This window comes from Pogona vitticeps, chromosome 6 (assembly GCF_051106095.1).
Source record: "Pogona vitticeps strain Pit_001003342236 chromosome 6, PviZW2.1, whole genome shotgun sequence".
NCBI lineage: Eukaryota > Metazoa > Chordata > Lepidosauria > Squamata > Agamidae > Pogona > Pogona vitticeps.
This window is the reverse complement of record NC_135788.1, coordinates 98,616,311-98,643,747: the sequence shown is the minus strand read 5'-3', so window position 1 is coordinate 98,643,747 and position 27,437 is coordinate 98,616,311. Positions and strand designations below refer to the sequence as shown.

General features: G+C 42.8%; 1 protein-coding gene across 2 annotated transcripts; it reads right to left on the bottom strand.

Moving 5' to 3' along the window:
- On the bottom strand, nucleotides 1–27,240 carry KAT7 (lysine acetyltransferase 7). 2 transcript variants are annotated; one of them, XM_020793969.3, is made up of 15 exons: nucleotides 27,036–27,240; nucleotides 23,640–23,787; nucleotides 22,073–22,249; nucleotides 21,416–21,655; nucleotides 21,216–21,298; nucleotides 18,939–19,028; nucleotides 15,671–15,769; nucleotides 14,014–14,124; nucleotides 10,108–10,299; nucleotides 7,766–7,855; nucleotides 6,573–6,713; nucleotides 5,338–5,431; nucleotides 4,089–4,235; nucleotides 2,906–3,012; nucleotides 1–1,854 (listed from the first exon to the last, which is right to left on the bottom strand). In XM_020793969.3, exons 1-15 carry the CDS (start codon nucleotides 27,048–27,050, stop codon nucleotides 1,753–1,755), a joined length of 1,836 nt encoding a protein of 611 aa, XP_020649628.2. In that variant the 5' UTR covers nucleotides 27,051–27,240; the 3' UTR covers nucleotides 1–1,752. The 2 variants fall into 2 exon arrangements, with proteins under 2 accessions (XP_020649628.2, XP_020649629.2); XM_020793970.3 differs by lacking the exon at nucleotides 27,036–27,240 and adding an exon at nucleotides 26,447–26,550.
- Nucleotides 27,241–27,437: the final 197 nt, after the last annotated feature.

Sequence of the window (27,437 nt, the reverse complement as noted above, 5' to 3'; positions counted from 1 at the left end):
TTACAGTGAAGAACATGCTTTATTGAGGAGTAGATACAATGATACCATATGCTAACATAGCCAGGAAACAGAGAGACTTGCTTTTGTACAAGAATGACCCATCTCCCCTCCCCGCAAAGGAGAGTGCCACCACACCATTTGTTAGTATCTAGAAGCCAAGGGCAATCAATGACAGATGGCCAGTTCTGTGCATTGAAATATATTTTTGGTGGATTTCGGATGGTAGTGAAAAGACGAAAACCGAAACACAAAAGCCAACCACAGGAGTGCTTGAGGAATGACCCAAACTGGAGAGGATCGGGCTTTCAATTGCAGTCCATCTTGTCACGAGGTGGGAGACAATGTTGTTGTTGGTGTTTAAAGAAGTCCAGCTGAAAATGAGTTGTGTTTCACACACGCTTTGACAGTCGGCAGTCACACCAGATCGAGGCCAAAGACTATGAAGTGGCTATCTGGACGGCTATGAAGTCCCCAGCGGAGCAGTATCTTCAGCAAACAGACCAGTTGGAAGCAGATCATAAAGGCACACTCACCCATCCATCTTGAGGTAGCCCCCAAACATGAAGCAGACTGCAAAATGTGTAGAAGTTATTTCAAAAAGGCTTTCGGTACGCCATCTGCTCACCATGGTTTCTGGGACTCTTCTCATCCATGCATGTTTACAGCCAAAATGCTGAAAAACTTACCAGTGACCTTATATGCTCCTCGCAAAAGTGGCTGTCACTTATGTCAGCCAGAATGATGTCATAAGAAGACATTAGCTTAGGATAGTCTCTGCTATCTGTATAGAGGGTTTCAAAATGGCTGAAAGGTGGCCTCCAAAAATGCCACAAAGTGGCAGGCAGTTAAAACTGCCACCACGTGGGGACGGAGAACCATTGGCTGTCCATATTTTTGTACGACAGCACTCATGATTTCTACCATCGGCCATGCTGGCTGAGGGAGCTGAAGCCCAAAATATCTGGAAGACCAAGTGTTCCCCAGCCCTGAACATTTAGTGATGTTGAACTGGCCCAGGGATTTGGGACTGCCACATGAGCCAGCCTCATCTCCCACAAAGGACCTAATATGCTTAGCTAGTCTTTCTATGAGAACAAGATGGTGAAAGGAGCATCTTTCAGCAGAGGGCATTCTTAGCAACCACCACTCTGCTGCTGACCTCTGTTCTTGCAGCTGGATATGGAGCTTTCCTTGAATTAGGAGGAAGCCCAAATGAGAACAAAACGCCACAGGAACAAGAAGGCGCAACAATGGCCAAAGCCTGATGCTGTTCTATAGTGACTTTCCTCCCCTAAAGAAAACATGAATTCAAGTGACTATTTGTGGTCAGCTTGAACTCAAAAGCAGCTATGAGGAAGTAACTTGACAAAGATAAAGACACATTTAGCTGTGATGTTCTATGTGTGCATGGAGACACTGAAAACATAAAGCCAGGAACAGCTGATGGAGTGGCATCTAGAAAGGCCTTGTACGAGATTACTGCCCATCTTCTCAGCCAACAATAGCACTGCATACCATTGATCTTCCCAGCCTCGTCCTGTGAGCAGCAGGCCTGGGTCCAAACAGTCCCACGGAGAAGAGACACATCTGGGAGCATCTGTAAACAGAGGGGTTGGTTCCAACAGCAATGACATGTTTATGATCCCAAAGGCAGTTTCTAACTCTAGGAAAGGACAGAAGGTGGTGGTGCTAGTGGTGGTGGCTGCAGCACATGGGGGGGATGGTGTTCATTTCTTGGAGAGAATGGTTGAATTAAGTGCCCTTGGGAGGGGTCCATTTCAAACAGCTGGGATCCATGATTTTATTGCTGTTGGACCTTTTGGCCTCTTTGGCGATCCACTCATCAATAAGATCCTGAAAACATGGCCAGAAAAAAAGGAAGGACAGGTTAAACACTTGGGAGACGTTTCTAAAAGACTTTAAACTCTAGATTAGTGCTTGGGTCCCCAGATGGTCTTGGACTAAAACTCCCAGAAGCCTTCACCACCAGTTCTGTCCACCAGGATTTCTGGCAGTTGTACGCCAAGAACATCTAGGGACTCAAGATTGGGAACCACTACTTGGGAACAAGGATGAAGAATGTATGGCCTTCTGATCTTGAGGTATTTCAAGCTCCTTCCACTCAAACAAACATCGCTAATGGTCAAGAACTGGAACTGGAGTCTCAAAACATCTAGAGAGTCCCAGTTAGTCACTCCTGCTTTAGACCATAAAGTACCTATACTAGCTGCATGAGTCCTGGTAATTTCTAATCAAGGATCCCTGGGGTTCCTATAGAAGTATTATTTGTAGCATTCTACTATAATTTCACTGTACCTTCGTACTGGCCAGACAATTCTAATCTATTTTACACACTTCAGATTATATCTTACAAACCGCTGTGTGATACCCCGGGAACAGCCTACTTGGCTGTTAACCAAGTAAGTGAGGTGTTTCAGAATATATATGACCACTGTTGCTTGCAGCATTCCTGGTATCTATCCACTGGAAACAACACACTTCCTCTAAATTGCTGCAGCAACAGAGGGGAGCTCATGGCATCCCAGATGTTGCTGCATTCTCTTTCCAGATGTTGCCACTTTTAACTTCCCATTGCCCAATATCTGACCATGCTGGCTGAGGGCCAAGAGAAGCTGGAGTCCAACAACATCCAGAAAACCCTGCATTTTTATAGCCGCAAAACCAACCCTGCAGTGGATTTCAGTACATAGACAACAGGCACTGAAATGTGTGATCTTTATTCCCAACAGAATAGAATAGAATAGATCAGATCAAAGGCAGAATAGCAAAACTGTTTTAGGAATGAAAAGGAGAAAATATCCCAAAATATCCCCCAAAGAAACATTCAGTTAATGCACAGTATTGACCCCACCATGGATATAAGGTTGCAACCTTATTCCCTTACCTGTCTCTTTAGGACCAAGTGTTTGCCCTTCCAGTACTTAAGCATCTGAAGTGCCTGCAGAGTGCTAACAATATCAACAGGATTGACAGCCGTTTCCTGGCTAATCTCTAGAACAGTTGAAAATAAATGTTAACCCAGGAAGGAAATCATCAAATACACAGAACAAACAATCTGAGAAATCTCTGTGTCTCCTGCTAACTCTGGCTTAAGCAGAGAGGCAAGAGCAACAATTCCAATGTTTCCCATAATTCTACACCAACACAACATTCAGCATCCTTAGAATTATGTCTACAATGGCAGGTTGAAAGCAAGTGGTGGAGGCAGGAAAAATCTCAGGGAACAGAGGACTAAACAGGATTTCCAGTGGTCAAGGATTCAATGTCATCAACCGTTCTTTGCCATTCTAAATAATCAGCAAAAGGGGAATGGATTCTGTAAAACAGCTAGGAATATTAAAAGGGAAATCAAAGACAAAAAATGCCAACTGCAATGCCTCTTATGCATGGGTAATTAACAGGAACAGGACAGAGAAAGTTGAGATAGAGTTGTCACAAGAGAGGATATCTTGGGGCTGATGCATTGCAACTTCTTTGAAAAGGACTGACTGTGGTAAGCAGTGAGGCACCCAAAGCAAAAAACAAATCAAAAACTGACTGCAAAAAGGTCCAAAAAGATCTCTCCAAAATGGGTGAGTGGGCAGAAGTAATTGTAATGTGATTCACACTGGAACAAACTTCCTGACTTCACCTATACATTTGATGAGATCTGAGCGATGATGAAAGTGACCTAAGAACTGTGGTGAGCAGTTTGATGAAAACATTAATCCAGTGTGTAGCAGCATTTAAAAAGTTGAATTCTGTGTTAGGGATCATTAGCAAGCAAGTTAGAGACAAAGATTCCAATTGCACTGCCTTTCTGTGAATCCACTGTATAGCCACACATACAGCTTTAGTTGGCTCACTGCACAGAGAGTATTGTAAAAGGGTAGAAAAGAGCACCCAGAACATTGGAGACAATGAAAGGTCAAAACCTTTAAGAGATTTTCAGTTAGAAAAGAAGCGAGGAAGCAGGGACATGACCAGAAAATTAACGAAATTAACACCTGTCACAGTCTAAGGATGGGTGGGGAGCGTGAAGAGGGTTTTTGCTATTGATGAACTGAAAAAACACACAAATCTCCTACCTTTTATGGAGATTTCTTTGCCTTGAAAATTATGCAGATAACGGAGAAGAACCTCCTTCCAGTAACTACGGTAGCTAATGAGACCCAGGTCTGAGAGGGGCCGCTCTGGAGAGCCAACCTTTTCTTCCACTTTGGAGAGTAAATAGCCTGTTGGAAGGGGAAAAAACATGTCTGTAATCCCACTCTGAGCAAATCCATACACCTCACAACCCTATTTCTCAATCACATATTGAAGGGATTTCCTGGCTAACCATCCCACTGAGGGATCAGCTGTCTCTCCTTGCCTTTTGAATGGTGGGCAATAGACCCCAAAGCACATTACCTTTGGGATTTAGTGGGCACAAAAATCATTTTTTTAAAAAAATCATTTTATTCATATATAAACATACAAACTTAAAAACATGAACAATCTAACAATCTAACAATCTAACAGATAATTAACAAAACAGACAGACAAAACAACCCCACAGCTAAGCATCCTTCCTTCCCCTATGGATCAGAGATTTCACCATCGTCTGGTCATCAATGTATCTTCAAGGGGATTCTGGTGAGCACTGGTTTGCTATAGACTAATTTTCCCCCTAAGTTCCTGTCTTTTTCTGGGCCCAATTATATATCAGCTTCCAGCTTTGCTTTACAAAGTCTCTTGTTTTATCCACTGTGCCCACTCAATCCTAATGCACCTTTCCCAAGAAAGCTGCTGTTTTAATTTTGCATTTATGTGTGGAAGATCTGACAAATCTAACCTGTTAAGACTCCATTTCCCACTTCTAAATGCAATCAATAAATTTACATATTCTGCCCACCCTCTGGTTTCTTTGGGTCTCTTGTCTCTCTTCTCAATCGTTGTCAACGCCATTTAAGCTCACAGGCTCCTGTCCGGCAGTGGTTTTTGTTTGTTTAATTCCCAAACCTGGTGCATATCAGGAAAATCCCCTGAGTGTTCCAAAGCCACTAACGTTTTTTGGTTGGACTTGTTTTGCCTACAAAGCCATCAGCACACAACCACTAGAATTTGTTATTAAAAGGAAATGAAGGGCATCACCCAGAAGAATGTTGTTGTATATACTTACATCAGGTAGCTCTAAGATTTTATACATAGAAACATACTGGACATTTTTAAAAACTGTTGTATTTCATCACTGAGAGGAGCAGTATTCTGCTTGGGTAGCATTCAAATTCCAGCATCCATTTATGATATTTGTAAGCAATGTAGTAAGATGAAAACTATGCCTCTGCCTATACTTACTGAAATCAATAAGCATTTTGCCATAACCCTGCCTCATGTACTGAGGCATTGTCAGGATGCAGGAAACGTTGTAATTGAGGAATGAGTTCTTCTCCTGGAAGGAAACATTATAACTGTTAAATCTGATGACGATTTTGCACATCATAGCAAAAGCATTAAGATCAATCACAAATGCATTTTTCAAATCCATTGGAACTGATGGCTATGATCCAAAGAATGGCACAACTAGTTCTGCACACCCAATGAGAAATTAAACCCAAACTTCTCAAACATCAGGCTCTTTAAGTCCTGGATATAATAGACAAGGCTCTCTGGTTCCCAGACTGTAAACCACTTACATTGATTACAGTTGGCTATGGCTAGCTACTTTCCAAACAGTTTTTCTGAATAATGAGAAGATTTCAAGTAATTTTTTATGAAAAGGACCAAATCAGAAAATTAACTGAGCAACCCTAAAATTAACACCAGATCTAAAGGCTGCACTCCTATTAGTACAATAATATTTGTCACTTTCAGTTCACTCCTAGCCAACAAATAAAAAGTCCCTGCTGTAATTCTCAAGGGTGGGCACACACGCAGGGTTTATGTGTATGAAGATTCCCCCAAGAACTGAGGCAGGGACTTTTTATTTGCTGGCTAGGGACAGACTGAAAGTTATGAATTTTCTTATGCTAAGCAACAAAGTTTCAGTCATGAGGATTCATCATCAGCAACGCCAACAGGCACATGTGTATACTGCTATTGGTTCTCTAGAAGGAACAGGCCGCCAGTTTGCAACTTGAATTTATGGAAAAATGACCTGCTCAGACTTCAATTCCAAGCTGATAAGGCTGAATGTCTATCTTTCCTCACCACAGTGCAGGAGCTGGAAAGACAGGAGCCATGCATGAATCTTAAGGAGGTGTATATGGCTCTGTTCCTCTCCATTTTATCCTCAAAGATTGCCTTGTTAAGTCAATCAGGTTGAGAGAGGGTAACTGTCCCAAGGTCACCTAGTCAATCACACTGGCTCTCTGTGCCTCACTCCCTTTACACATGTACAGGATTGCCTGAATCAACACTTTGAGGCAGCCAACATTCTGTTTTTATCTTCCCATAGCAGTGCAGGGCTTAGGCCAATCACTCTCTGCCATGTACAGGGGCAAATGATAAACCAGTCACAACATGCCCATCATTACTGTATCCTGAGTATTGAGAAAAAACTGTGGAACAGACCTCAAGTGGCTGTTACTGACCTTGGAAAAATAGCCTATCAGATGGCAGCCAGTGTTGTCAGCTTCTGTCATGACATAGAAGAGAAATGGTTCAACATCGTAATACAGAGTCTTGTGGTCCAAGAAGAGCTTTGCCAGAAGGCATAGGTTCTGGCAGTATATCTGGAAGAATTAGAAGACACCTCCATGTCACAAGAATAGGAAGGAGCAAAGGGTCAAATGTCCCTCTACTTAGCTGCAAGGCAGAACCATGCTACAAGTTACTGCCAACCCATTAACCTCCTCCTCCATTTCTTAATGACACCAAAGACCCTCAACGATGGGAAACCACATTCAGAGAAGTAACAGACCGTGCTTTGTCCAAAGATTCAAATTTCCAAAGCTAATGTTTTAACACACAATATTTATATTTATATTCACTAGTATAATCCAGAGGTAAGCTACTTTATGCCCTCCAGATGTTTGGAACTTCAACTCCCAGAAGCCTTACCAAGCACACCCAAGTAGTAAGCAATTGTGCTGTACTCCAAAAACATCTGGAGGACCAAAGATTTGCCAATCTTGGTATGAGCCATCAAGAGCTACTACTAAACAACAGAATACATGGTTTATGCAGCTGAGGGCCCTGGTTCAGCCTCAGGCATTCTAGCCCTAACATACAGAAATGCACACAGCACACTGGTTAAGTCCAAGATGTGCTTGGAGGGGGGGGGAGAGAAGACTCTGCCATGGACTGTACCCCTACATTAACTCTGCAGCATTTTGCTAACTGAGGTGGTAAACTGAACGTGGCTGTGTTCTATATCGTACCACTTGCGAGAGCAGGGCAAAGAAACCTATTTAGGATGTCAAATTTTTGAGTGGTCTCCACTCACAAATTTTCTGCTTGCAGCAACAAGCCAAGTCCCTTTCTCTGTTAGGCTTGTGAAATAATGAGGGTGGGGACATTGATCACTTTTTCAAATGTAGCGGAACACTGAAAAAAAGTCACACCTGAAATCTGAAGCAGTATTATCTAATAACACTGTTGCAGTTGTAGAAGAGGTAGCCATGTTAGTCTGTTATAGGTAAAGGCAAAATTAAAATAAAATAGAATAAAAAGTAAAAAGAGACAAAAACGTGGAGGCACCTTCAGAACTACTCAGTGAGCACATAAAAGGCAAAGCACAGCAAAAATTATCTTCCTATCAGAGATCATTTCTAAATAATATTACCTTGTTCTTTTTCCCATCAACCTCAAACACCGAAATGGATCCTTTACGGTAAATCTCATCCCCCGGAGGGTGCTTCCAGACGCATTTTGCCTAGCAAGAGGAGAGTAATGGATAAGCATAGGACAGCCATTTACAAAGAGGGAAAACAGCTTTGGAAGCACAAAGAGGCAGGGGAAAATCGAAAGGCTACTTGCCAGCAGAAACAATTATTTTCAGTCAGAAGCAGTCATGCCTTATAACTAAGACCCTGCAGTCACAGGTTAAAAAAAAAAGTAGTAGTCCAGACTGGCCTTATGTTTGCATACCCTCGCCCTAGAGTAGTGTTACCAGCCCCATCAACTGATCTGAGATGTAAATACAGCCCTTTTCAGTTGCATTTCTGTAACAGGAACTTCATGTGAGAAAATAAGATACTACAGCTTGATGAGTGAACAGCTTTGGAAGCAATGTGAACAGACCTGTCATGCAACCAGAAGGTAGTACAGAAAATCCAGTATCATTCCTTTCTTAGCAGTGAGGTTTCCACTGTGCTTCCCTGGACATATCTCCACTTACAAACATAATAATAACCAAGGAAACTGTAGTTGTGTGTGTAAGATGAAAGATCTCCAAAGAGAATTTTCTGCATCTTTACTGAATTTTATTTATTTATTTATTGGATTTCTATCCCCCCCCCAATCTAGATCAAAGGTCTACTCAGTTGTGTAATGGAGGGAAGGCTGACTGTGACGTCTTGGCTCCACTAAATTCTTTTTTTAATCTCCAATAAAAGAGACATAATTCAGATAATCTGTTTGAATGGGGGACTAGGAATGAACCACCAAAAGCTTCCATTCCCAAGAGATTACTGATCTCCCTTTTTGACAACCTTAAGTCTGCTAGACATGAATCAGGAAGAAATCAGGAAGTGGTTGAAACTATGGGAGAACTGGAAGTGTGTAATGTTAACAGCGGGGCTGCTGAAACCTCTTACTGCTGGCTGGAAAATTGTTTCTTCCCTTCTGCCATGCCAAAGGAAAAAACTGAACAGGTTGTTTCTCCAGGGATTTTCTCCTCTGTGTCCTTCCTCTTGTAAAATACCTGAAGAAATTATGTGATCCAAGCCACAAGCAGTGAGATCTCTTTCAAATCTCATTCCACTGGATAAAGGCCGAACATCTCATGGTACCCTGAAAGATCCCTGGTTTCAGCAGAACCAGGAGCAGACATGAATTTGCTTAGACTGCATCTATGTTATCAAATATCTATGATTTTTCCATTTCCTTCCCCTAGCTGAAGATCAGAAGTATAGTGTTAAGTTTTGAAATACAAATGTACAGCATGACAGTAACAACACTCTGAGAGAGAGCTGAGGAATGGAGGAAGCTAGAATGGGAGTTTTTTTATTTTTTGGACTACAGCACCCAGAAGGCTGCTGGAATGTTTGTGGAATTAGGAAAAGGAAGCAAGAGCTACCTCAACAACTTTGGCGACTAGGTAGTACATTGATACATTAAATAAATGCATAATTTATACCAAGAAAAAAAGCTTAAAGAACAATAAAGTGGATAACCACAACTCTTTTGCATATTTCTGGGCTCATATGAGATCCTCCTATGAGCAGATCTCAAGGAACACAATTCAGAGACTGTCCAACCACACAGGAAAGGGCAAAACTGCACATGATACATGCTACAAATTTCTCATCACCTCTGAGCTACAGCTGCTTTTGTTTGGCAGCTAAGAATCCATTACATTCAGAAACAGCCCATGAAGCAACCCTCTGGAGACTTTGCCACTTCAAATTCTGATGAGACAATAGTCATTTGAAGGGTTCTCAAGTAAACCAACTCCCTGCACACAGAAGACTAGCATTCTGCATAGAGGATCAACTGTGTTTCCACATAAGCTTTTAACCACTACAAGTATCTATAAGGAGCAAGAGGACTTAAATAAAAATTCTTAGCAATAAAAACATAACGATTACAATCATTTCTTTTTTTCTGAAAGTTGTATCAGTGTTATCTTTGTTATAATTGGTATTTTAAAGTTAAATATAATACACACATTTATTCTGAAAGGCTGGTCATTTCCTTATAGACAAATAATGACGATGATTAAGAGCAACAGTGGCATTTTAACAGGTGCTCAATATGTTGGCTTTCTTTCGATCTCAGCACATGAGGAAGATTTCAAAACAAGCAGTCTGAAGTGTTATGGTTCAGAAATGGCTGTAGTCCATGCTATTTTTGCACATTTGAATTTGTCCTTGGAGAAATATGTGAGAACAGCAGGCAAGCAATAGTTAAGTGGTTAATAGCGGGTACGACTATGTCTTATTAGATGCTGCTTTATGGGCTTACCATATGCCTGCGTAGTATCGTCTGGCTCTTCATGTACTTGAGGCAGAACTCACACATGTAGAGTCGTCCTAGCCGTGCATATTCCTCTGGGTAGGGAGAGTGGTACCAGGTATCCAGCTCATAGCGGCCAAAAGCAATAGTCTTTATCATGTTGCTGCCTTCCGTGATCTGGCCCTGAAGTCGCAGTTTCTCCTATTGTCGGAAAAGAGAAAGCTCAATTTATCCAAACGAAGGAAGAAAAATATCTTACAAATTGTCAAAATCCATTTTACAGCCGTGTTTCAAAATTAACCAGCAGTAATACAATCCAGCAGCAGAAAGAGATGACATGTATATCTCATATAACTGATCCACAAGTTAAGGATGTAGTAAGTTTTCCATAGATTTTTTTCACTAGACAAGGAAACAACAAAAAGATCGAACTGGTGTTAGTATGATCACTGGAAAATATTGGCTTCTCTCTTCACACACTAGGTAGGAAGAAAAAGACTTAGGACCTGGAAATCTGCTTTAAAAAATAAACAGAAAACTGATCTTGTCAGGAAGCTCAGTTCTGTAGCTTGTGAAATATGGCATCAGCCAAGACTGAGATGTACCCAGACCCACAGAGCAATGTAAGCTCAAAGATTCAATGACCATAGTGGATTTGGAATGGGTAGAAACCTCTTGTGACATCCCCATAGTCCTTGTGTCAGCTGAAGCCACTTATGCTGGTTGATCACAGATCTACCGGGACAAGTGGATCTGTTGGCACAACCCCTGTGCAGGCTGAGATCAGGAAGACCAACCCCCAAAGGGGCCAGGGTAAGGAGGAGCTGAGTCACCCCAGACGCAAATTCTTCTCAACCCAGACTCACAAGCATAAAATTAGGCCAGGGTCAAGATAGTCTTTTGTTATTTCTAACACCCCTAGTTTGGGAGGGGCTGGGATTCAGCACAGTTTCAGTGGAGTGCCAGTTCAGTCAGCCCTCAGCAATCCTGGCTAGTTAAGCATACACCATCAGTTAGGTTTCTATGGACTTTTCTGTATTCATTCAAGTACATTTTCACTTCTTCATGTCAACACCTGGTTTTTGTAGAGAAAAATCTGATGAGACACTGCATACTTTGTCTTTCATCTTCAAAACTATCCGGTGTGTGCCTTCTATCATGACAAAGGCAAGCATCCCAAGTTGTCCAGAAAAGAGAGAACGTGGTGGGGTGGGTAGGTAATGGTAGTACCGATATAGACAAGATAGCAAGCACGTCGCTTTTGGATTTGAGTGTTTGTTTTATTCTATATTAGGGATGTGGTGGCGCTGTGGGTTAACCCGCAGAAGCCTCTGTGCTGCAGGGTCAGAAGACCAGCAGTTGTAAGATAGAACCCACGCAACGGAGTGAGCTCCCATTGCTTGTCCCAGCTCCTGCCAACCTAGCAGTTTGACAGCATGTAAAAATGTGAGTAGATAAATAGGTATACCTTGGTGGGAAGGTAACGGTGTTCCGTGTCTAGTCGAGCTGGCCACGTGACCACGGAAACTGTCTTAGAACAAAACGCTGGCTCTATAACTTGGAAACAGGGATGAGCACTGCGCCCTAGAGTCGGACACAACTGGACTAAATGTCAAGGGCAAACTTTACTTTACCTTTCCTTTATTCTATTTTAATTACACTGAATTGTTTTAAATTATTCAAACTGTCCTATAATTGTTTTAAAGTGCCTTTTATTGAGTGCACCCCATCCTGAAATTTCTGAAAAAAACAATGGGATAGAAATATTTAAAAAAAATACTTGAATAATAATAGATACTTATTCAAGTCTCATTTACAATGAGGGTGAGGACTGGTCTGGAGATGAGGGAGGGAGGTGGTGATAACTTAAGGTCTCATGGACAGCCCTGTGGTTAACCGGACCTACTGAGGATCTCTGAGCACAATTAGCTGTTCCAAGTCAGGAAATCTGGAAGGTCAACAGCTCAACGAATATATCTGTTCCTCAAGAGTTAAAACTAATCACAGACTTTAGGGGTCCTGCAGACTGTAGCATTTTTTCCTTTAAATTCTAATATAAGTCTGAAGAACCAGCCCACCCTTAACCCAAATCCTGCCTTACAAGTTGAAGCAAGATGAATTCTTCCATCTGGCTGAATCGGCCAACCAGAATGACCTCCTCTCCTTTTGTTCAAAGAAAGTTATTTCAGAAGTAATGGTCCACTCTGAAACTATGGCAAAGCACGACCGATTGCCTTTGACAGATTATATGTCCCTTGGATGGTAATTTTACCCTTCTTCTGTGTGTGTCTTGCTCTCTCTCATATTTCTGCGAAGACTCAGCCTAAGGGGACACCTTACAAGGAGAGCATCAAAGAAGCACTGATAATCAACCATGGAAAGCAATTAATCTGGCTTGCCCCAGGACACCCGGCACTCTCTGAGCAGAGAAACCAACAGCTCCAGCCTGCACCTCAGGCAACTTGCTTTTGCATGTCTGACACTTCATAATGGTGATAGCAACTAGATACAGGAAAGGATGAGCAGCTTATTCTGAGTGCAACTCTAACCAGCGAGAGAAAGTTACACTTATCTTTAATATTTGATCTTCCTAAATATTTGATCTTCTCAGACTTTTCAGGACAAACCCTCAGGGCATCTTGGTAAAGAACAGACTTCTCCTCATGGGAATCAGAAACAAGAAACACTGGCTTGGATCTAATAGGGCTGGCTAGATACATCTGTGCTTTTTGAGTTCTATAGATGATACTACGCAAGTGTCTGTCTGTATCCTTTCCCTACTGTTTGGTTTTTCAACCTTAAGCAGCCAGGTATGTTTTTAGCAGAAGAAGGGCCTACTGAGAAAGGATATTTAATTTTTATTTATTTATTTATTCGATTTTTACCCCGCCCCTCTAGACAACGTCTACACGGGGTGGCTACACTCCGGCCTTTTTTCATTTCAATTTTTTACTTTCCAAGCTGCTTTTTTACCTATGATTTGGAAAAGGTGCATCATTCCTCCACCACAGATGAAAAAGTGATTTGCAAAGGGACATTTTTCCCTTTCAAAGAGGGAGGAACAACTATGGGGAAGGTAAGAGTCCCAATGTTCAAGAAAATGACATTTAAACTTGTGTGCACAATGTCTGAACTCCATGTACTGAACAAACATATAAAAACACAAAAAAATAATAAATCCAGATGACTCCTTATGTGTTTTGTTCTTATGAGTATGATTTAAAAAAAAAAAAAAAGAAACAGGTAAACCAATTGATGCAACTGTCAACTTTGGATTCACTATTTCTCTCTAAAATCTCCAGTTCTGGAGAGACTCAGACATGAACAGAGATTCCACTGCTGTTACCGGCAGGACTACCAGTGACATCAGGGTGAGAAACCTTTGGTTCTTCAGATCTTTTGGCTTACAACTTCATCAGCTCCCCTAGATGACGAATGGTAAGGAACCACATGAGTTGCAGTCCGAAGCATCTGGAGGGCCAAAGATCCCATGTATTGTGTCTCCAGTTTTCTCAGTCTCTTCCACTGATTCAAATTCCACACCTGCCCAATTGTTCTCCTCTTACAGACACCTTGGGCAGTGAGGGCTGACCCTTAAAAAGTCTGAAGTAAAAGCTGCCTTGGTTCTTCCACTATCTGTTTCTACCAACTATAGTACACCATGAGTAATCTAGATCCCAAAGCCTTTTGAAAATGCAAAGAGCCTTGACCATTGCTATCCATCACCACTATTAGGATACAGTGAGCTATAAAATGTGTAATCAACCTGGAATCATTGCTCACTTTATCCAGATGTCATGCATACATTCTCTTCAAATCCAGGCACAGCAATTCTCACTCACCTTCACTGAATAATTACAGATGTTTTATCCCAAACCTAGAGTATGGAAACCTTATTCATCCAGTTCCACTTACCAGATCCTCGGATGCTCTTGCTTGGGCTCGTCGGAACAGCTCTAAATCATATTCGCTGGTGAGATTTTCTAGAAGGGGTTCTCTAGTATTTCCATAGGTTTGTCTGTGTTCCTGAACCAATGACAGAAATAATCTCTTAAAATATGTTTTGCTTGCTCTCAGAGCAATAGTTCCCAACCTTGGCTCCCTACATGTTCTTGAACTGCAACTCCCACAGCTAATGGTGATGGCTTCTGGGAGTTGCAGTCTGATAACATCTAGGGGCCCAAGGTTGGAAACCACAATCTTAGAGAAAGAAACTTCCTCAAACCCTGTCTTCTGTTGTTTTCTGAAGGCTGCAACAATGCTGGCAATCGTTATTCTGACAACAGATCAAGGTTGTTTGGAAATATAACTAAGGGAGCACTGAAAGCCTCCGAATGAGGCTGAGGGAACAAAGATTTTGAAGGACATTCTAAAAAAACATAAAAACAACGGAGATGAAAACAAAGACGCTGAAGGCTTTTTCATTAAAAAAAGTTGAAGAACAAGAAGGCACACAACAGTTTTCTTTAAATTAAAAAAAGGCTTATCATCTAGGTAAAGGTAAAGGTTCCCCTTGACAATTTTTGTCCAGTCGTGTTTGACTCTAGGGGGCGGTGCTCATCCCCGTTTCCAAGCCATAGAGCCAGCGTTTTGTCCAAAGACAATCTTCCGTGGTCACATGGCCAGTGCAACTTAGACACGGAACACTGTTACCTTCCCACCAAGATGGTCCCTATTGATCTACCTGCATTTGCATGTGTACGAACCGCTAGGTTGGCGGGAGCTGGGACAAGCGACGGGCACTCACTCCGTCGCGTAGATTCGATCTTACGACTGCTGGTCTTCTGACCCTGCAGCACAGGCTTCTGCGGTTTAGCCCGCAGCACCACCACGTCCCTTATCATCTAGAAGAGGGCAAAAACTTCTTTCTGCTGTTCAAAAATGACTGAACAGACTAAAACTGCAGAGGTGCAGGTTTTGCTCAAACTTTCACAACAGCAAGAACAATCTGACAATGGAACTACAGGCCTTTCAAAGGATGGGCTCTCCATTACTAGAAGTCTTCAAAAAGAGTCCAGGTGGACATTTATTGTGAGAACATTAGCTTTAGATTTCCTGTACAAAGTAGGCTGGATGAGACAGTTTATCTGTTGGAGTCAGTGATCTCCAACAGGACCTAAGGATATGAAGGTCTGTACATAGTGTGAGAAGATCAGCATGAATGGGGGGTGGTGGCATTCACATTCTGATTACTACTTCCAGCAATGCTCCAGAGTCTCTAGTACCTGTGTGACAGGGAGAATTTCAACAGATACTGTTCCTGTTTTAGCTTGGAGCCCAAAGCATGTGGATCAGAAGTTATAAAAAATCTACTAATATCCTTTTTTATATATATAATGAAAGCCACAAAAGAGAGAGAGAGATGGGGAATGTGCAGTCCTTTAAATATTGCTGGACTGCTACCCCCATGATCCTTCCCCCTGTCCATTGACTATACTGGTAAAGGCTAATGGGAGTTGTAGTTCAACTACAGCAGAAGAGTCAAAGGTTCTCAAACTGTGCATTAAGTGATAGCTTCTCCTTTCTCACTCCCAGCCCACTGAGGACAAAAAGAAAAAAATAAGCTCCGTACCATGTATTTTTCCTTTTGCTCCTTGGTCAGTCCTGCATTTCTCTTCTTCCTCATCTCTGCTACTTTCTCTTTGTACCTCAATTGTCTTTCAGTTGGTGCCTGTGTAAGGAATGAGAAACAGAAGCATTTAAGTAGGAAGAGGGGGCACGGGAACAAGTCAAACCCAAGTAAAACCCTCACGTGCACTCTGACAGAGACAGGCAAATTCTGCACAACCTGGAAACCACAGAGGTCCGTACCCAAACTCTACTGCTGAAATTCAGCAATGCAGCATCGATGAGGGAAAATGTGATTTTTCATTTGTAAATGAGCCAAGGACGGGAAAATGCATCTTGCTCTTAAGTCAAATTTTCTTACTGAAGTATGATTCATGGTAAAACTAGGCACATGATCCCCATACATCCTATTTTAACACAATAGTGTACCTTCTCACCCTCACCGCAAATTAATGTTTATGGGACTGCACAGATGGATGCATGTGAGCTGCACTTCCAACTCCCACAGCAGTGCTAGAGTTTTCCTACATTAAACGGTCCTGCCCTTAAGTCAATTCTAAATTATGGTGACCCTCTTCAAGGTTTTCTAGGTAGAGATTACTCAGAAGTGGTTTTCCAGTCCCTTCTTCTGAGGGCACTCTAGGATGGTGTAGCTTGTTCAAGGCCATATATGTTGGCACTTCTAGGATACACAGTGAGGTACTGAACATCCAACTTCACAGTCAGATATTTAACTCACTGAGCTATCTAGCCAGCTATATCGAATGGTACTCTATAGTTTTAGCTATAGCTTTACTACAGGGAAGGATACAAAGGTTTGCTATCCTCCAAATCACTGGTTCTTAACCTTGGGTTACTCAGGAGTTTTGGACTGCAACTCCCAGAAGCCTTCACCACCAGCTGTCCTGACTGGGGTTTCTGGGAGTTGCAGTTCAAAAGCATCCGAGTAACAAAGGTTAAGAACCACTGCTCCAAATGATCAGCAGCTTATTTGTGCAATTGACACGTCATACTGATGGAACAGATTCTTGCACCACATTTCATGCACAGTGTGTTCTGTGCTTCTTGCACACACAAAAACAAATTTATGTGAGAAAAATCTTCTCTCCTAAACAGAGTGAAGCTAAAGAGCAAACTCAATTGCAGATGTTGAAACTAGGAGTAAAGTACTCTGAGCGTGCCCAGAGCCACCCTTCTTGCTTGTTAGTGTGCAGACACAGAACACATCCACCCTATTCACTTTTAGCTGACCTGGAATATTGTCTTAAAGCTTTCAAGGGAGATGCATACTCAGCTAATGTACATCCATGCTGTACAGTGTAAACCAGCTTTTGGAAGACGTAAGGACCTGAAAATCATGCAATCCAACCGCGTAGAGGAGCAAGATAATGGTTGGAATCAGCTTAACACAACATAGGCTGTGGAAGTATGATTTATTTATTAATTATTTATCTTATTAGATTTATACCCCACCCATCTAGACTGGGTCTACTCTGGGCAGCATCATCACACAACAGAAGAATTTTTATTTAAATTTACTGAAAGCTTCCAATGTCTCCCTTTCAGGTTCCAAAGATCCTTTTGCCCTGGAGAAGCCTTAGGGAGCCTCAGAAAGGGAGCTTATAACAGCCAAAAATTATTGCTGGACTGCCACCAGCAGTCCCAATCCTGGTGGTAGTGATCCAAGGGTCATTTTTGGCTATTAAAGGCTCCTCAACTTCTTGAGGCTCCCAATGGCTTCCCTGGGGCACAAGGGAATCCTTGGCAGCTAGAGAACCTGAAGAGTGGCGGTGATAAGAAGCTATCAATTAATTCCAACAAAATACAGTGGTGCCTCGCACAACGAGGTTAATCCGTTCTGGATTAACCCTCGCTGTGTGAAAACATCGCTGTACGGATCAAAAAAAGCCATAGCAGCTTTACTCACCGTACAGCAATGGCTGGCAGCCATTTTCGTGCCCTCCCCTCGCTTAACGAGGGCGCGAAAACGCTGCGCGCGGCCATTTTGGGGCTTCCGGCGGCCATTTTGAAGACGCCTAACAGCTGATCGGCGGGTCGCAAAGCGAAGGTCGGTAAGCGAACCGCTTACCGACCTTCGCTCTGCGATTTTGAGCCATAGGGGCCGTCGGTGTGCAATCACATTTGCGATTGCTAGAACGGCCCCGTTGTGCGGATTCGTTGTTCTACGGTGCACTCGTTGTGCGAGGCACCACTGTATTCCTGTAATGAGAGGATAATGTTATCCTACTTGAGCAGCGCGAAGTTGCACAACAGGATTTCAGCCAAGGTGTATTTAAGCCACATCTTATCTGCTTTTTTTGTGCATTCTCCCTTCACTTGATTCTACTATTATTTATTACTTTTAGTTATATTCCACCTCTCCTCCCCTGAGCTGAAAGCAGTATATGGCTTCCCTTCCTATTTTAAACTCACAACAGCCCTGTGAGGTAGGTTAGACAGGGAAGGAGTGGTGGAATGTAACTAAGCCACCCAATGGTTTTCATCTTGAGAACATGAATCTGGATCTCCCAAATCCCAGGTCAACATGATACCATGTTGGCTTTCATATCTCTCTCTTAGCCCTCCAGCATTAAACCAGGTTATAATGGTTTGCATGAGCCCATTTAGCAGTAGATTATCCTGGATTAAGGGATTATTTACACCTGCACATCCACTGCATATGTATATGTTGACACTGCAGTCACTAAATGATGAACATGCAGATAGTAAATTCACTGCAAGCAGCTGGTTTCATGTGCAAAATGACACAAGACATGAATCTTTTTGAAACTATAATGGAATAGCATATATTCATCAATTTTAGAAATACTAACTTCTTTTCTTGCTTTTTCTAAAAACTTAAGGTAATCATGCTGAAATATAGTCTACTGGACCAAGACCTATACATTCAGATTGAATTTTTCCTAAGCCAAATGGCTTTTGATGCTGGTTCAGGAAATTCTGAGAGGCAATGAGGACTGGAAACAGAAGATCCTGCTGACATCTCACAGTCAGAGGCTAAAATCCTGCTGTGCAACTCCGTGAGTGCAATGGTAATAACGTCACCACCATCAACATATTGCTACCACTTAACGGCGATTTCAGAGTGCACTCAACTTATACCCAAAATTGTCAAGGGAAGGCTTTAATCAATGGCAACTTGTTGCTGATGATGACATATCTGCCATTGTGCACACAGAGTTGAGCAAGAAGACTTCAGCCAGTGGCTATTTGAGAAAGGTATGAAGTATAAATGAAACCAAAGATACTACCTGATGCCTTGTAGCATGTCTATTATTGTCATCTTGTCGGTGGGACAGCATCCTCTCCTCGACTTGCTTATCCCGGCTCTGCGCTCTCACCTCAAAATCCAGAGAGAATGTGTAAAAATCTATTCCTTCCCATGACATATGAGGTCTTACTGAGGTATCAAAAGGATGTTCCAGGCAAGTGGCACAATGTAAGGGAGCAAAGGTCCCTTGGCTATGAACCTGGGCATCTCTAGCTACGGCGCATCTGATCTCAATTGTAAACCACACGGTCTGCCCAGAAATCCTTGGTCCACTCAGCCAAGTGAAATGAGTACAGTGAAGTGAGCTGCAGCCCCTTGCAAACCTATCTTGAATAAAAATGTCCAGTCCTTGAGGCCACACAAGACTCTTTGCTTTGCTGCAAAAAAAAGCCCTAACATGGCTATTCTCCATAAACAATGCAGATCCTGTTTGAAGGGAAATGGCACTGTGAGATAGCATGAAGGGCACCTTCTCCTTCCCAAATAGCATCCCTGCAAGCACCTTCCAGGCCTGGTTCTGATCACATTTCCACTCCACAGAGGGACAAGCATAAATGACAATAGACTCCAAACTGGATCTCTTGTGCTGCATTCAACAGGAGTAAGTCAAAATGTTCCTCCTTGCAACAAAGCCTGGAGATGCAGAGTGGAATTAGGATGTACAGGGACTGCAGAGTTGACAGGGAATACATTTTAGGCTCTTCTTCCCAAGAAGAACATAAAAGCAAGCCCACAATCAGCTAAATCCCATCCTTCAGGGGGAAAAAAATATCCCGATTCAGGATGCCTTCCTTCTTCCTAATTTTTCAGTAGCAACAGTTTCAAAAGAGCAAAACAAAAGTGATGCCTGACTTATGTAGAAGCCAGGTGATCAGTACACACACCACTCTTCCAAATCCATTCAGGAGTATGCAAGTGTGAGAGGCCCCTCCCCATCTTTGCTAGAGTGGATTTTTACCGTGGATTCAACCATGAAACACCCAGTATTTAAAAATGGGAGCAATTCCATTCACCCAAGGCCCTTCTTAAATCGCCAATGCTCCCAACCTCTATGATCAGGTTTTGAAGCATTTTAGAGCTGTCTGCTGCTACCATTAACAGCTGAACCAAAATAATAAGGTAAAGGTAAAGGTTCCCCTTGACAATTTTTGTCCAGTCGTGTCCGACTCTAGGAGGCGGCGCTCATCCCGCTCTTCAAGCCATAGAGCCAGCATTTGTCCGAAGACAATCTTTCCGTGGTCACATGGCCAGTGTGATTTAGACACGGAACGCTGTTTACCTTCCCACCAAGATGGTACCTATTTATCTACTCGCATTTGCATGCTTTCGAACCACTAGGTTGGCGGGAGCTGGGACAAGCAACAGGCGCTCACTCCGTCACGTGGATTCGATCTTACGACTGTTTGGTCTTCTGACCCTGCAGCACAAAGGCTCCTGCGGTTTAGCCCACAGTGCCACCACGTCCCTGAACCAAAATAATACTTTTGTGGTATTTGCACTGTGTCTTTTGAGTCCTGGGAGCTCTGTCTTTTTTGCCCCCAACACAGGATGTTTTTGCTGTGATTGTCAGATGTTCAAAAGGAAAGTGAAGGGACTTCCCCAAGCCTCAGTTCCCAAACTTTACACTTTAAGAAGTGAGCTACTGAGGGCTGCATCTCTCAACAGACTTGTGAATGTGCCAATGTGACACTGTGTGGGTGATGGTTGTTATTGGTTGGGCACAACTTGGCACATTTCTCTCTTGTTCTGATGGTGATTTTTCCTTCTCAGGCCCTACTGACTGCTTTTGGAGTAGACTGATTCTCTGTTGCCATATCTCTGCATTTCTAGAGTAGTTCTTTTTTAAAAAGTACCTAAGAGCTTTTGAAGTGCATGAAACACATATGGAAAAAATAAAAGGCAGTCCCTTTCATGTTAAACCAAAGACCAGGGCATGAAAAGCACAAAAACAAAATGCAAACATTTTCACTATGTACAGCCCTACTGCTTCCACGACTGTCCCAGAGTCCAGACTTAGGCAACTGGATACAAGCTTTATATCCAAACCAGGATTGCTGGCTTAAAAAAACAAGGTTCTTGTTAGGAAAGCAAAAAACTAGGACTTCTGGTTTGGACATGGGGTAAAAAAAAGCTACTGACAAAGAGGCAAGAAAACATGTGCTTCAGCTTTTCAATTTTCCATTTGTTTTCCCCAACAATCCCACTACCTCTGTCAGATTGTTTTCCTTTTCCCAAAGATTCCAAGAGATGAGGTTACCTTGCACTCATCTGCTGAAAGGTTATGATATAGCGGACATCCAGATATGGAAAAGTGTCGTTCATGTTTTCCTGTCAGGTGTCCTGGAGAGAGACAAAGGGAAATGCCTTTTGTCTAGTGGTAAGAAATGGTAGACAGTGAGTTCAGGCAACAGGAGACTTTAATGATAAAACTTTAATTCATGGAAGGTTTTATCATACCTAAAGAGTTGCAGCCAGGGGTCGGGCATTTCATGTTGAAGTTGTAGCTTTCATGGAAGCGACGGCGTTTGGGACGATGTGACAGATCACTCCCAGAATCCTTCATGGACATATCCTTGGCAATGCTCTCATCATGTGACATGTTGGGGCTGGAGATGTCAATGTCAGACTCTGAAGATGGGGCATTCCCAGTTGGCGTGCGGGGTGGTGACTCATCATGGTCGGCTGCATTTTTAGTGTCTGCATAGAATCACAACATTACTAGAGCATGAAGAGTCCAGCAGACTAGAAAATGTAAGAAAAATAAACTCATCAGAACAGTGCACTTGTGGGTGGCGACAGCATGCCTGAAATATAATACACTACTGGAGGCATATCATCGTTCTCTTAAACAAAATTCTGAGGCTGACTGCCACACACAAATAGAAATTGGATACGGCCAAAGGAATGTGCACTGGTATTACCAATTATTTCTCCTAGACATCATTTCACTTGTGCGACTTGCACAGTAATCCTCAACTTTGTAGAATTAATACTACTAAGTTCCCAAAGCCAGCCTTGGCTACACTGGTGCCTATTAATCAAAAGCCACCTGCCCATAGTACAGAACTTTGTGCAGAAAGTCCAAGTCCCCCCCCCCGTGCCCACTATACAGACCTCTATCAGAAAAGTCCACCACTTGCTCTGTTTCTGATCCAGATGAACGGGTCTGTCGAAGGGGATATTTTTTGGGAGTCACAGGTGCAGGTTGCTGCTGGCTGCGAGTTACCCTCCGAGTAGAATAAACTGGCTCCTCTCCTCCATATGATGGGGGATTGCGAACTGGACTAGAATCTAGTTTTATGAGGTGGGAGAGAAACACAGTGATTTGTTGGTCAAAATGCCACTTCAGCCCTCGTGTCACAGAGGGATCCACTTCCTGCTAAAAAAATCTGCCAATATTCACATAGGTTTGGAAGACTTTTAGCTGAGCCAGGAGTTTTAGAAAGATGGAATTAAGGTGTAAACATTTCCCAGCTTACATACAAGCTCTTTCCAAATCCTATTCCATGACCAAATTCAAGCCTGAGCATGAGAAAAATACTATAAGCTACAAACACTAGCTTGCAAATTCCAGGCTGAAACCATAACTCAGCAACAAACTAGTTACGGGACCTCAAAAAAGCCATTTCACTTGTAATAATAGTACTAGAATGCCATACATGTCAAATACTTCTCACGGTCCTTTTGAAACTTGGCTAAGAATCTGCTTACTTAAATTTACATCAGTTCCAAAACACACACAGATTAGAACCCTGGCCCCTCTCCAGGGAAAGAAATACCAAGCTATTTAACCATCTGTATGAGCAATTAATGTTTGATCTTGGTGCGAAGATTAACTCTCCTATAGCTGGGGTACAACTCCGGCAACCAAGGGAACATAAGTAACCTCACTGAGTCTTTATGTGTATTCCCCCACGGAAGTGCTGACTCTCAACCTGCCACCAAACATCCCCGCTAGCAATTCTTTCTCTGCACCTTCTAGAAGTGAAATAAGAAAAATATGTATCAGGAACACTTGGGAAAGGAATGAAGAGAAGGCATTCTGTTACCTTTCCCAGAGATGTTCACATGAATTATTATTTCTTTGCTAGGGGAGAGTGTGGAGAGAAGTTACCCAGTAAGGAAGATACAATATGTAGGGTGCCAGCATCAGATCCACCCATCAGGACCAAAAAGGTAATTCATCCCTATATATTCACCAATATGATTGTACCAATGGAGAAAGTACCACAGTAATGCAGAAAATGCAACAGGTTTGATACCTTCAGAGCTGGAGGTATTGGCTTGAGGATAAGGGAGACTAAAATCAGATGTTCTTGTTATTAGTGACCTCCAAAAAGTCATCTCATTAACAACTTTGCTCAGGTCTTGCAACGCTGTGGATTCCTTTATTGAGACAATCTATCTCCTGTTTGGTCTTCCCCTTTTCCTGCTGCCTTCTCCTAGCATTATTTTCTTTCCCAGTGAGTTTTGTCTTCTTGTGATACGGTCATTAGCACAGGCCTAAAAATTCAAATAGTTTTCAACTAAGATGCAGGCTGTGCTTTAACAAAGAGAGATGATTCCACCAACGTTGTGCCATTTGCAAAGGGGCTTAACAGGAGGCAGTCAAACATTAATCCTCCCTCACCACCAAAAAAGGGATCTGACTGAATTCTTTTGAAGTTGCTTGGAAATCTACCTTGAGAACTCTGGCTGAGCCGAGCAGAAGAACGAGTCACACGTGCAGACTGACGTGAGGTTCCGTCACTTTCTGAACTATCAGTGTGCTCTGGGTCAGTAGAGAAATCAGAGTCTTCAGTTCCATCAGAGCTGCTGCCTGCATTCCTCTGAAAGACCAAACATGGACACAACAAGCCAAACACAGTGATCATCTAAGAAGTAGTTCCCTGGGGCTCATCATAAACATGTGCAAACAAAACAAAAACACATTGAGTTAAATGGATGACTTGCTTGAAGTATCTCAAAACCAAACTAAAATTCCTTGTAATTTTTCTCTGTGTGTGGCCAAAAGGGGCATAATACTCAGGCTAATCTCCAAACGCATACAACACCATTAGACTGTGAGCTCTTGATGTCCCAGACTATGTATACTATTAAGTATGAGGTCTCATTCATATTGAAGAAACTGGAACAGTAGATGATGAAGGAAGTGCTCCCTTAGATCAATCTGTCAAGCATTTTGTAAATCACACCCAGAACTTCTGAAATGAATCAAGAAAAAAACCAAAAGTGGATACTTTCATGTCTGCCATAACCTGGAGCAAAACTTAATATGGCAATTCTTCAACTCAAGTTATAAATTCACTTAATTCCTTGGGGATGGCATCAACATACTCAGCATGGGTGGGAAACTATAGCCTTCTGGAGGATCTGGGGCTGTGACTCTCATACTCTTTCACCACTGGCCATGCTGGCTAAAGCATCTGGAACATCATTCTGGTAATTGCCCTGTGACCTAAGGCAAGAGTTCTCCCAGATTAACTGGGAATTGTAGAGCCTGAGAAGACCACTTTATTTTGTCCTACAAGTCAAAACATGTCTATGCATCATATTCCAATAAAAAATTTTCTTCATGTCACTACTGTATCACATATAAGCACTTCTTTAAATCAGAGGCTTGTAAGACTATTTGAAAATCCAGCCCTCATCAAAATAACCTCTGTCACCATCATAAAACAAAATAAATTAAATCCAGATCCAATTCAGCTGTCTGTGGATGATTCATGGATGCCCAGCGCGCCACAGATCAAAACTGCCGTTTTCTTTAACATCCAAAACAACACAAAAATATATACTTTGTCCCCTTTAAGAATGATACCTTCAGTGTGAACTTTTTTGGATTAAAATCCACTCCTTTAGAAATGTTTTCTTTAACTGATCCTTCTCAGGTGGTTTACTAAACAGTCAAGCAAGCAGAAACTAAACAGGTAAGTTTTTCATGCCATGGAGATAAGTAGCAATAAAAGTGTCACCTGCTTGATTTCCACATCACTGGGTTTGAGATGGGGGAGTGACCTGTTCTCCTTCATAAGGTTCCTGTGCCTAAATCTCCAATGCAGGACTGGCGATCCCTCCAAATATTTGGACTACAACCCTCAGAAACTTTTATAGTTACCCACCTTGACTGAGGCTCATGGGAAACAAGGTCCAAAAATCTGGACGACCAAAGATTTTCCACCCCCACTCCAACAGATCATAAATAACACAAACCACACCAAGATATTCACCTCTCTGGAAATAACAGTTTCTGAATATCAGCCTGCTTTTGCACTTCCCTTGAAACATGGTTATCTCCACAGTGAGAGAGCAGAAACCAGTTTTTAAATGTGGCCTGAGACAGTCTAACCTGCCTAAAGCCTGAAAACACTGCGGTCTTTGTAGGAGCAGTCATTGCTTTCTAAGAGGCTAGTCTCAAGCTGGAAACAACTTTTTCTCTCATATGCACACTATGTAACCCCTACCACAAACAAGGCAGTCTTTTCTGTACTGACTCAGCAGGAAACAGTGCCACAAAAAACCTCCTATATCTGCAGTCAACTGATACTGACAACCACTTTGGCTCTCTGATAAAATGGCTCTCTTTTTACAAGATTGTGAGCTCTGGAGAAACTCCCACCTGGTTTTGGCAAGGACCCTGTGCCTTTATTATGTGTGCCAAGAAGCAATTCAATAGAGGCTGTGCTTTCTGCCATGGTAATATTGTGTCAGAGGAATATGTTCAATGTCCACTTCTCATTAAGCTGTTAAAAATGTTGCTGGGGGCATGGGTGCAGAGCACACCTATATACAGTCCTGGTCAGTAACAGACAGCACCCCACCTCATATCCAGCTGGAGTTAATAACCAATAATCACAGAATAACAAACAGCAGTGTACTGAAGAGAAGGATGGTCTGCAACCAGATGGATGTAGGAGAATTCCAATGTGCAGCCAAAGCCCATGAAATGCAAGGGAAAAAAAAACCCACAATCTAGCATCACTGCAAGATAAAAAGTACATGGAATAGTTGATCTACATGGTGTTTCCTCCTGCCCCCCCCCCCCGTCCAGGAGTACTCTCACCTTAGGCTATAATACTACAGAACATGTCACCACTGTCCTTGGAATTCTCATTATTATTCCCTTCACTAATTTTTCCTTCCCCCACGGATTGCATCTCCACATTTAAACTGTAATGATGTGCAAGACAAATGATGTAAGAATCAGAGGGGGAGGAACAGAAGAATCTACAAAGATATTAGCAATTAGAGTTAATTTGCATAAATGGAATTTGAAAAATATATTACAATATGCCGTTAAATGCTATGAAGTACTATCCTAGCTTGATTCTAAATTTAAGGCAATCTGCAAAAACACAGAAACTTGTCTGGCAAATATTGAAAATATTCTCTAATAGATACAGGGCTGCTGTCCTGAAACACGGTCTGGGAACTGTTTGCCTTCCAGACGGTGCTGAACCCCACAGGGGCAATTGTTCAGCCACCCACCTTCATAGTTTAGGTCATCTTGTTTCACCATGTTTTGAACCTTACAGTATTTATTTCTCGCCTCCAATCACAACACAGAAGGGGTGGGCCTTCACGTGGCCATCTCGCCCAATGGAAAGCAGAGAAAGAAGCGAAGGGCGGGGATTCGAGGACGCCAATTCAGACCAGAATTCGCAGCCAATCAGGGCACCCCTCAACACCCGCTCCAAGGCACACGGCCAAGTATGAAGTCGTTCGGACCAAGAACGACGGAGGAGGGGACAGAGAAAAACCGCGCCAGTAGAAAGTGATAGGGAAGGCAGCCAATGAGAGCTGTATCTTGGAGCCAATGAGCAACGAAAGGGGGTGGGATAAAACAACCACCGAAGGGGTGGAGGGAAACAAATAACCGTTGGGGGCGGGGGCTGAGCCTGAATGATGGCGAAAGTGGCCATTGAAGTGGCGGCGGGAGGCAGAGGTAGCCAATCAAGATACAAAATGAAACAGGAGCTTAAAGGCCTACGTTTTTAACTGGTTTTCGAGCCTGACGGTCTAAGCGAGCAAAGGAGAAGAGAAGGCAAAGGAGTTGGCTTGGTCCTCGGTCTCTCACCTTTCTGCGTGACATCCTCGGTGGAGGTGGCGGCGGAGGCAGCGGCAGCGAGGGTGGCTGCGCCCCGGCCCCCGCGTTGGTTCCGACTGTGTCCGTGGTGACTGGCGTGTCTCCGGTTCTCCAGCGCCAGGCCGCGCCGCTTTGCTTTCCTTCTTCTTCCAGCTGCGACCTTTCAGGCGACTCCCTTCACTCTTCCGCCGGGACACACGACGGGGATACACACACCCCCGTCCTGCCTGTCACGTGACGCAGCCAACCCTCGTCTCACGCCAACGGCGCTCCGCCATCTTGAAGCCGGGACTGGCGTCCTTTGGAAACGCGGCTCCTCGGTGAAGTGCTCCGTCCATTTTGGGTGTGGGCAGGACTTCCTTTTGGAATAATGGAGGTGGCCATTTTTGAACT